This window comes from Pan paniscus, chromosome 7 (assembly GCF_029289425.2).
Source record: "Pan paniscus chromosome 7, NHGRI_mPanPan1-v2.0_pri, whole genome shotgun sequence".
In the NCBI taxonomy this organism is placed as follows: domain Eukaryota; kingdom Metazoa; phylum Chordata; class Mammalia; order Primates; family Hominidae; genus Pan; species Pan paniscus.
This window is the reverse complement of record NC_073256.2, coordinates 60,066,287-60,076,273: the sequence shown is the minus strand read 5'-3', so window position 1 is coordinate 60,076,273 and position 9,987 is coordinate 60,066,287. Positions and strand designations below refer to the sequence as shown.

Below are 9,987 nucleotides of genomic sequence, written 5' to 3'. Positions count from 1 at the left end.
TTGAACTATGGGCTTAAAAATAGAGAATTCAGAGGTGGACGAGGTCTCTGAGGTCATCTAGCCAAGTCCCTAGTTATGACTCACAAGACGGATGCAGAGAAGTGAAGGTGCAGCAGGCTTGGAGGGGGGTTAGCAGCTGACCAGCACTTCCCACTCATTACACCACCGGGGGTCATTCCCAGCTCAGCCCCACCCTTGCTGGGGTAACAGGAGGGAACACATCATTTTGTACTTTGCATGTTTCTAAGTGTCTTCAGTTTTTGCCCCGTAAGACCAACTCGGTTACCCCAAACCAGATACTCTGACTATGGGTCACTTGGGGCTTGCAGGACCCCTAATTTAAAAGGATGGAGCAGTCGCCTGGATGATGGTAGAAGGCATACACAGAAAGGGGAGGTTACGTTTCTGCAGGCGTGAATCAGTGCTCTCCTCACTGCCCGGCCCGCACAGGACTTCCCTCCACAGCACTGACTCCACGTGACTTCACACCAGGTGCGGCCACACCTGCCGGCAGGGGCCGCAGACAGCTGTGCTGAATGTGAGACAAAAGCAAAACCTGCGTGTGTGCATATATAAATACCTATGCAAATCACAAAAGTAACAAATCATAAAGTTTCAGATGAACTTTTTAAAAGAGAACCTGATCTTTTAAGACCAATTACTGATCCCTCCAGTTGGTTTACAAACACTGTAAACATCACCTATAAAAGCTGAAAATCACTTTTTATTCTTAAGCATTTTGTAAAACAGTTCCTAAGAGACTTATTAGTCATAACACTGACTTTATTTTTTCAGTCTTCATTTGAGAGCAAAAAGATTTTCCCCGGGCTGGCAACAGGGCAGGTGAGGATATGGGAGGCTCTCCCGGGGAGGTCACAGGTAGGTGCAGAGAAAAGGAGACTGCAGGGCCAACCCAGCAGGTCCCCACATGCAAAGTGGATCTGTCTGCAGCCCCAGGAGCACAGCTTCACTCCCACCCCCTCCCTGAACTGCAGGCCAGAGGGCGACCTTGGAGACGTGACACTCAGCACCACAGGCACAAAATCCTGAGAGGCGTCATGACTGTGCCACGAGGGAGCATGGGTCCCAAGTGAGGGCTGGTGGGGCATGAATGGGGACCTGAGGAGCATGAAACTGGTGAAACCCCAGAACCCACAGGGGCTGCTTGGCCTTGGCTCTGCCTCCACTGTGACTGTACAGCAGGCACCAGTGGCCGACTCTTTTCCTGTGGTGCCTGCTCTGGCTGTGCAGAAGCTGCCATGCAGCACATGCCCTGCCCACCCTGCCCCCTGCAGCCCTCCCCCGTCTCCTGTTCCTCCCCTGCAGAAGCCACCATGCAGCACAGGCCCTGCCCCCCACCCCCCCGCCCCTCTGCAGCCCTCCCCGGGCCCTTGCTCCTCCCCCACCCTGGAGTTTACTCATTGCTTCCCCTAGGCCTCACATCAGCGACCCACACACACCCCCAATCTCTGGAGAAATCCACGTGTGTGCTGGAAATTCTAAATTAACCAAAGATCTGTAAGCATCTGAGACGAGCTGTTCACCTTCTGAGCTGCAGGGTTCCTCGCGCCAGCAGTCAGCTGGCTTCTCCGCAGCCCCAGGGCCATGCTCCCAGAAGAGAACGGGAATCCTCACGAGAAGCCTGCTACTCAGGGCCACAGCCAGGGGAGAAAGTAAAGGGAGAAGTCCCCCAGTTCATTCACCAGCCAGTTTTATTTACTCACAGGAACAAATCCAAAGCCCAGTGCAGCAGCTCTGAGCTCAGGCCTGCCCTGCCCCGTTTTGTGGGCCTGTACTTGAAACACTGAACGTGATGTGTCCTTCACTCACCCGCAGCACTTTAATCCCCACAACAGCCCTGTGAGGTAGGAATCACCACCATTCCCCCCGACTCATATTACAGATGGGGAAACCGAGACACACATTCAACAAAGCGCGCATCACATGGGGAGTTCAGGGTTAGCCTGGAGTACGAACACACGTTCTCCCCATGGCCCAGTCAGCGGCCCACCTGGCCTCTTCCCCTCCCTTTAGTGACCCCATCAGCAGCAGCATAAAAATCTAACCCTTCATTTTGCTGAAAGCCCCTGCAGATGACAGTTTCCTTCCTATCATGTCTGCAGAGCTCCAAGGCTGGGGGCGATGTTGAGGCCGAAGCCAGCCACAGTGCCTCAGCTGTGCCTTTCCTGGAGAGCGGGTGGCCGCCCCCAGCACATCCCTGGCACACGGGCTTGCATAACAGACTCTTGTCCCGCCATCTCTAGCACAAGACCACGGCCGCATCTCCCCAACCACTCAGCCCGCACAGCGTGCAAAGTGGGGAGTTCACTTTAATGGCATTCCTCCAACGACTTATTGTAAAAGAAACAAGGCATCTCGTCCTGGGTCGCGACACCCAGCAGCATCCGTTTAGACCACCAAGGGCAGGCTGCGCCGGGTGCACAGGGATCCCGCTGCGGCTCGGCGAAAGCCGGAGTCCTGGGATCCAGAGCAGCCCGGGGAGCCCTGGAGTCTGGAAAGGACACAGCAGTGGGGGTGGCGGCGGCAACTCCAGCTCTGAGCCCGTCGGCACTCCGCACGGTGGCCCCAGCCAGCTGGAGGCAGGCTCAGGAGCGGCTCCTGTCCTTGTGGTTCCCCACGATCATCTTGCTGTACAGCTTCTGCTGCTCCTCCTTGAACGTGTCCTTCACCTTCTCCCTCTTCAGGCCCCCATCCCTGGAGAGACAAAGGCTGGATGTAGTAACAGCCAAGAGGGCTCCCAGCCACCCTCACACCATGGGAGATGCACCATGCTGCCCAAACACCAAGAAAAACCTGCCAGAAACAGGGTACCCCGTGGCACTCTCACCAAGACAACCTCAGGGGATTTGGGGCTCCGGGATCCCAATATCCACCCTTTCTATCTCAAAAGGTCTACCCTTGCCCTGGGGTGAGAATTTACTACTCACATTCAAGGTACTTGATAACTGCTTAAACCTACCAAGGAGTTTACAATTCTTTCTACTCTAACATTCATCTTCAGCTCACAAAGGAAAAGGAGGAATTCTGGCATTACGGAAGGTAGACATGCTTTAAGAAATATCGACTCATAACGTATCTGTAAAATCTATCTGTAAAATGTCATTTGTTTAATTCAGACCCAGGGATACTCCGAACTCATGCAGAGAGCTAACACAAGGGGTAACGCGTGTTCTGACTTCTTCCATGCTCAAAAAAAAGAGTGCCGTCAGGAATGGAGGTTTACCTCCGGGGCTGCCTCTCAGAGTTCCAGCCTCACTGCCCCCGTGCCTCCCTGCAGCAGCCCCAAACCAACCCACCAGACTTGGGATTGTTTCGTTACAGTCCCATTGCCTCTTGCCTGCTGGCCCCCTCCGTGCCTACACTCTAGAATTACCACCACCTTCAACAACTTATAAAAATCCAAGCCCGCTTTCAGTCTCTCTGCTACACCCTTTAAAATCCATAGCAAAGGCATAGATTTTAAAAGCAGCCACTCTATCTTTGTTAAACTTCAGAGATGGGAACATGGGGCAGAAGTTAAACCTTCAAGCTCTAAAAGTCTGTGAGATGTGGGTTCAAAATCTAGCTCCAGTGCTAATGTTATGACTTTGGAAAAAAGTGATTTAACTTGAGTCTCAGTTTCTCATCTGCAAAATGGGAACACTGTTTACAGGGCTGTGGCTACTGTGAGGGAGAAAGAGACGATCACACAGGGCCCCAGCAGCTCAGTGACTGGCACACAGTGAGTGCACAATCCACACTAGCATTTTTTAAAAGGCCATCATCTGAGAGCCAATCTATTCCCTGAGACTCTACAGTTGGGTTTACAATGTGAATTTCTACCCTTTCTTTTCTCATAGATAATGCCCATCTAAGTCAAATGCTCTCCCCAGTTGACCCTTGGCTCTTAAACCTAAATGCCCCACAGAGTGGAAAACTTTCTCTGAACCAGCATTGACCCCTGTCAGTCTCCTACTGTTTGGGATAAAACTACCTCATACTCTAGTATAAGGGCTGGTCAAATGCAGCCCATGGGCCACATCCAGCTGATACCTGTTTTTGTAAATAAAGTTTTATTGGAACACAGCCATGCTCATTGGTTTATAGACTGTTTTCACACTACAATGGCAGAGATCATCAGTAGCTGCAACAGACACCATATGGCCTGCAAACCCTAAAATATTTACTGACTACAGAAAAAGTATGTCAATCCTGCTCTATTAGGTAACAAGCTGAATACACCAAACACAACCTTTACCTTTCTAAGAATCGTTCAATTTTGCCAGATACACTGGGACCTGGGAAAGTCCTCCTTCCTTCTTGAAGTTTTCAGATCAGTAGCAGGTCATGCCCACCCAGAGATGGGCACTGTCCAGGTGTCCTGGAAGACTGGTTCAAACCCCAGAAAGGTACACAGAATCAACTGCCTCAGTCCAGGCATCCCTGATCCAGGTTCCCCAAGGTCAAGGAAGCACAGGGCACTTCTGGGTTGGAATTCGGGGAGAGTCAAACTGCTCTCTCTAGAGCTGACAAGTTTAATTCTCCACACCAGGGGGAATGACATGTAAGTGAAGTCAATGACACAGCATCTGCTGCAGAAACTCAGCTGAAAAGGCCTGGCTCTAAACTTACCACAGCAGATCCACAAGTCCTCCCTGCCTGGCAATGGCAGATTTCACCCTATTCGCAAACTGGACGGCATCTTCATCTGCCTGTAAGAAAGAACAAATGAGACCGCTCAGCCCCGGCTTGACGTTACACAGAGCAGGCGCAGACCTGCCTGGGGCGGGCACTCACCTCTCTAGTCATGGGAGGCAGGTACCACACGCTGCAGACAATGGCCCAGCTGGTCATCATTCGCAGCAGGTACGTCACCATCCCGTATTTGCTGCTGTTCCAGAAGGCATCGCCAAATTGAGGGTCATACTGAAAACAATGGAAAGCTGGAGGTAAGACATGAGTAGTTCTCACAACGTTTGCGAGTCCACAGTGACTGCTGTGAGTGACTCCACTGGGCCGTGATGGTACTGGGGTGCTGCTCCCTGACCTTGCATGAGTACTGTGGAAGCCCCTCTCCATGTGGCCGGTTCTGACTGTGAGCAACACTGATCTCCCCCGAGGAACCCGGCCTCTGCTACAGATCAGTAAGGAAGGCTCCCCTGAGAGCCTGCCTCAAGCAAATGTCTTCCCTCTTTGATTAGTTTCAGGTCTTACTCATAGGTATATAAAGTTTTCAAACATCTCCAAAACCAGGGAGAAAAGGATCATGCACTCCCATGTACCCATTCCCTGATTCAACCACCGCCAACGTTTCCCACTTGCTCCACCTGTCCCCTCTCAGCATCCTGTCATTCATCTAGTGTACCTCCCCCAAATAAAGATATTTTCTTACACAAACACCAACTTTTAAATATGATTTCTGGTGCCCAGACCAGGGAGGAAACTATTAGAAAGCTTCTACATTTACACTCCCAACAAAGTCAATCGTCTGTTCAGGAGGCGGCTCTGTGCTCACGCTGACAGCCCTGGGAGGTCTCAACCACACAGGCCTGCATCTACCATGAAGCAGGTATCAGATCCTTTCATTATTTCATTGGCATTTTGCAGAAAATGTGGCTGCAGCTGTGACCCACATTCTCACCAAACAAGTAGCTGGAGGGGCAGGTGAGCAGGGTAGGTAAGCTCTGGAGGAAGTTGCGCAAGGAGCAACAGGAGGACCTGGGTGCTTGAGAATGCCTGGACAAAGTGCCTGGTGCTGCCAGCGAATGTCTGAAGGGATCCTGTACACAAGGCAGTAGGCTGACCTTGTGCAAACACCCAGGACCAGAGTGGAAAAATAAAGGAGCCAGAATTTCAAGAGTTATGCCACACGGCCATGCTGCCAACAACATCAAAAATGCCCTTTGCCTGGGAAAGCCTGAGAAGGAGCCCAGGGCAGGGTCCTGCATGTGGGATGGGCTAGGGTTGAACTCTATGATCTTACAGGCCTTTCCAGCCTAAGTTTTATGATCCACAGTATAAAAACTGGACAATTTTGACAAGACTGTGGCCCTAACTACAAAAATGAAGATAATTTAGGCTTAATTATAGAAGCTAAGAAAATTAGATTTAACTACAGAAGACTTAATGTGTTATTATAATACCAACAGAAACAAGGGAAAATAATAAGTTTTTAAAACTAAGCAATGTGTATGATCAGAAAGTATTTTTTAAATTTTAATTTTATATATAATAATATACATTTTGAGACAAGAGTCTCACACTGTCGCCCAGGCTGGAGTGCTGTGGCGCTATCTCGGCTCACTGCAAGCTCCACCTCCCAGGTTCACGCCATTCTCCTGCCCCAGCCTCCCGAGTAGCTGGGGCTGTAGGCACCTGCCACTACGCCCGGCTAATTTTTTTGTATTTTTAGTAGAGACGGGGTTTCACCATATTGGCCAGGCTTGCCTCGAACTCCTGGCCTCAAGTGAGCCACCGGCCTCAGCCTCCCAAAGTGCTCGGATTACAGGCATGAGCCACTGCATCTGGTCATGTCGTTGTATTTTATAAAGCCTGATATGGACAGAAATTCTGATGTCACAAGAGTGTGAGAACCCTTTGTTTCGGGCTGATTCTCTATTCCACACTGGGCAGTGTGTGTGGACAGAGAAAAAAGGCAGAAGCTCAACACAGCGACACACTCCTCACATCAGGTCATGGCTGGATTCCGGTGGAAATATAAGAAGAGCCTTGAAATCGCTAAGGTTATCCAAGTTTGATTACCAATAAAGAGTTCACAAAAACCAGTAATCTGTAGACCAGATGTTCTTAGCCATACATGGGCTCTACTCTGTGGACTGAATGGAAATGTATCTAAAATTTATAAGCATTTTACTTTGGAGAGGAGCGGAAACTCCTCAGGGTTCGTGTTCTGACAGCAGCTAAGAGCCACTGCTTCAGAACTGTGGTCGCCACAGTGTGGTCCCAACTGGCACCATCAATGCCACCCAGAACACGTTAGAATGGAAAATCAGAAGGCCCAGCGGGGTGGCTCAGGCCTATAATCCCAGCACTTTGAGAGGCCAAGGCAGACGGATCACTTGAGTCCAGGAGTTCTAGATCAGTCTGAGCAACGCGGTGAAACTCCGTCTCTACAAAAATTAAAAAATTAGCCAGGTGTGGTGGTGTGCACCTGTAATCCCAGCTACTTGGGAGGCTGAGACACAAGAATCACCTAAATGTGGGAGGTCAAGGTTGCATGAGTCATGATTGTGCCACTGCACTCCAGCCTGGGTGACAGACTGAGACCCTGCCTCAAAAGAAAAAGAATAGGAAGTTCAGAAACCCTGGGTGTGGGGCCCAGCAATCTGCATTTAAACAATCCCTGCAGGCAATGCTGATGCAGCCTAAGTTCAAGAGCCGCTGTTCTGGAGGCAGCAGTAAGGGCTTCCATCCAGCATCACGGTCACACTGCAAAGCACCTGTCCTCGTTTTACCAGAATGCAGGATGCAGATGCCAGTCCCCACTCCCACACCCAAGGCAGACTCTGCTAACAGACTATGTTCCTCTTTCCTACTGTTTCCAGACACAGCATCCTCAGGCTCTGGTGAGTCCTAGCCTGTCAATCAGAGTCCCCTGCAGGCAATATTCATCTGCCATCCCTGGCCTGGTCCTCTGCCTAAATGATGAACAGTGAATGGCTGGTGAGCATCGGCCTCACCAGGAGCAACACCTCTCCAGTGGCACTGGCAAGGTGAAAAGAAAGTCAGAACCAACTCTACAGAATGCTCTGCAGACAACCCAGTCCCCTACAAAAGAAATTCTAAGTGTGAGCCTGACTCATATCTGCTCACCATTTTATCGAGCTCTCAGGCTGCAGCCTAAATACTTTAACCACACTGAGGATGGCCTGTGTTTTGTAGGTGTCATGATGTGAGGCCTGGTGGATGTGAAGAGGGTAAGAGCGGGGAGGAACAATGTGCAGATGACTAGCTAATCACATCCTATAGCTCTGGGTGTCTGAAGGGTTAGAGGAGCAGTTCCTAAAGGGTCGACGTAGACTAGATAAACTCCCAGGGTCCATCTCATTGTTAGGAGCTGCTGTACGTCTAAAAGATGACACAACTAAAAGCAGTGAAGCTGTTTCTCCCACTGGGCTGGAGTAATGACCCCCCCATCCTCATGGCTCCCTCAAAATGCAAAAATCCAGCTTGAAACCACACCACTGTGCCCTGCAATCAGCCAGCTTTCCATGTGGAGGGGCCTACATTCCAGCTAGGTTTATGAAGCAAGGTAATAAGTGAAGGGCTTGCCATTTCCCGAATGGTGGCGGCAGCAGCATGCAGGCGGGAATCTGGCTGTCCCCCATTCCACACTCCCCAGGCCCTTCTAAGGGGTGCTGAGCACTCACCATCCTCCTCCGGCAGCACTTGACCCACGTCAACCCAGCCCCACACCACTCTGCTGAGGGCATCAACCACAGACTGGTGACCCCAGCTCCTTCCTCTACCTCCTCCTGCTGCACCCCACTCACAGCAGCTCCAGTAATGACAGTGTGTACCATCGGAGGTCTTGTACCTTGATAGCAACAGGGTAAACTGTGGCTCCAATTTCAAAACTTCCCTTTTTGAACATCATCACCGATGTATTATTGATGCAGGTTCCTAAAATGCAGGAGACAATAAAATGCTATTTCTGTTGGCCCTTTACCCCAGATATTAGGCGTTTCTTAAAGACTAAGTATAATAGTCAAAATTCTTCTAATGGTTCCTCCAGTAAGATACATCTGTCATCTCCCTAGCTTAAAAACAAACACTTAACAGAGACAGGCAAGATGGTGCCTCCGATTCTCTTTCTACAGGACCACTTTCCCTGATTCATACACACAGCCTAGATAGAGCAGAGACGCGCAGTGGCCTTAGGAGGACACCATGAGCTCTGTGAGGAGCTGAAACATTACAGAAGAAATTCCTGCATTTGGGGAGTTCACACTATGGCATTCTTAGTTCAAATTCTGAACTTACCTGAGTTTTTAGTCCTACTTCCAACCTAAAGGGGACCTAACATTATTCAGTGAAAACAGATAACCCCAACAAGGGCTGAGGGCCTTGGTTCCCAGGAAACATCAGCATCACACTCCTGCACTCCCCACAGAAGCGCTTCGTGGCAACCAACCCCTTCTTACCTTCTGGGAAGATGAGGATAGGCAGCTTGCTTTTATCTTGCACATGTTCAGTCAGTCTTTCAAAGAAGAAAATAAAGGGTCAGACAACCTTATACACATCGTCAAAATATGTTTATAAATCACCTATTTATTTGTGACACTAGTTTCGATTATAAAAAGTTAACAAGCATAACTGTATCCTTTTAAACCCATAATCTAATGCTCATCAAGAAAAAATGTATATGGATAGAGAAAAATCAGGTTACCATTTAATTCACAGAACTGTTCAATTCTGTGCGAACATCGGAGCACCAATGATGCCACTCAACCTGGGGGCCACCTGAAAGAGACACCTGCCACAAGGCCTGGGCATGGCCCCCTCAATAAACCTGTGTCACTAGACTATGTAACAGTTGTGAGGCTGGGCCCAGCCCTGCTGGCTCAATGCTCTGTCCCTGAGATGTAGCAAAGGGAGTTAGGGGAGAGTTCATCTGTCTCTATGGAAGATAATCTCAACTGTCTTTTCTTATGTGTTATTTTTTGAGACAGGGTCTCCCTGTGTTGCCCAGGCTGGAATGCGGTGGTGCAATCATAGCTCACTGCAGTCTCACCCTCCCTGGCTCAAGCGATCCTCCCACGTCAGCCTCCCAAGTAGCTGGGACTACAGAAGCGTACCACCACGCTCAGCTAATTTTTAAATTTTTTGTAGAGATGGGGGTCTCCCTATGTTGCCCAGGCTGGTCTCGAACTCCCGGGCTCTCAAAGCACTGGGATTACAGGCCTGAGCCACCATGTGTGGCTTGGTCTCAACTGTCTTGATGTCTCTGTCTGCTGCAAATCTCTT

At 49.9% G+C, this 9,987-nt stretch overlaps 1 protein-coding gene across 4 annotated transcripts in view; it reads right to left on the bottom strand.

Annotated features, from left to right (window-relative positions):
- Window positions 1-1,694: 1,694 nt before the first annotated feature.
- Window positions 1,695-9,987, bottom strand: part of GPAT4 (glycerol-3-phosphate acyltransferase 4) — a 46,634-nt gene continuing 38,341 nt past the window's right edge. For all 4 annotated transcript variants that reach the window (XM_003823300.8, XM_008976936.5, XM_008976932.6 and 1 more), the window contains 5 exons: window positions 9,165-9,220; window positions 8,558-8,643; window positions 4,798-4,926; window positions 4,633-4,712; window positions 1,695-2,715 (listed from right to left, as the gene is read on the bottom strand). In XM_003823300.8, coding sequence (XP_003823348.1) covers window positions 2,607-2,715; window positions 4,633-4,712; window positions 4,798-4,926; window positions 8,558-8,643; window positions 9,165-9,220 — 460 coding nt within the window. In that variant the 3' untranslated portion in view covers window positions 1,695-2,606. The remainder of the gene's footprint in view (window positions 2,716-4,632; window positions 4,713-4,797; window positions 4,927-8,557; window positions 8,644-9,164; window positions 9,221-9,987) is intronic.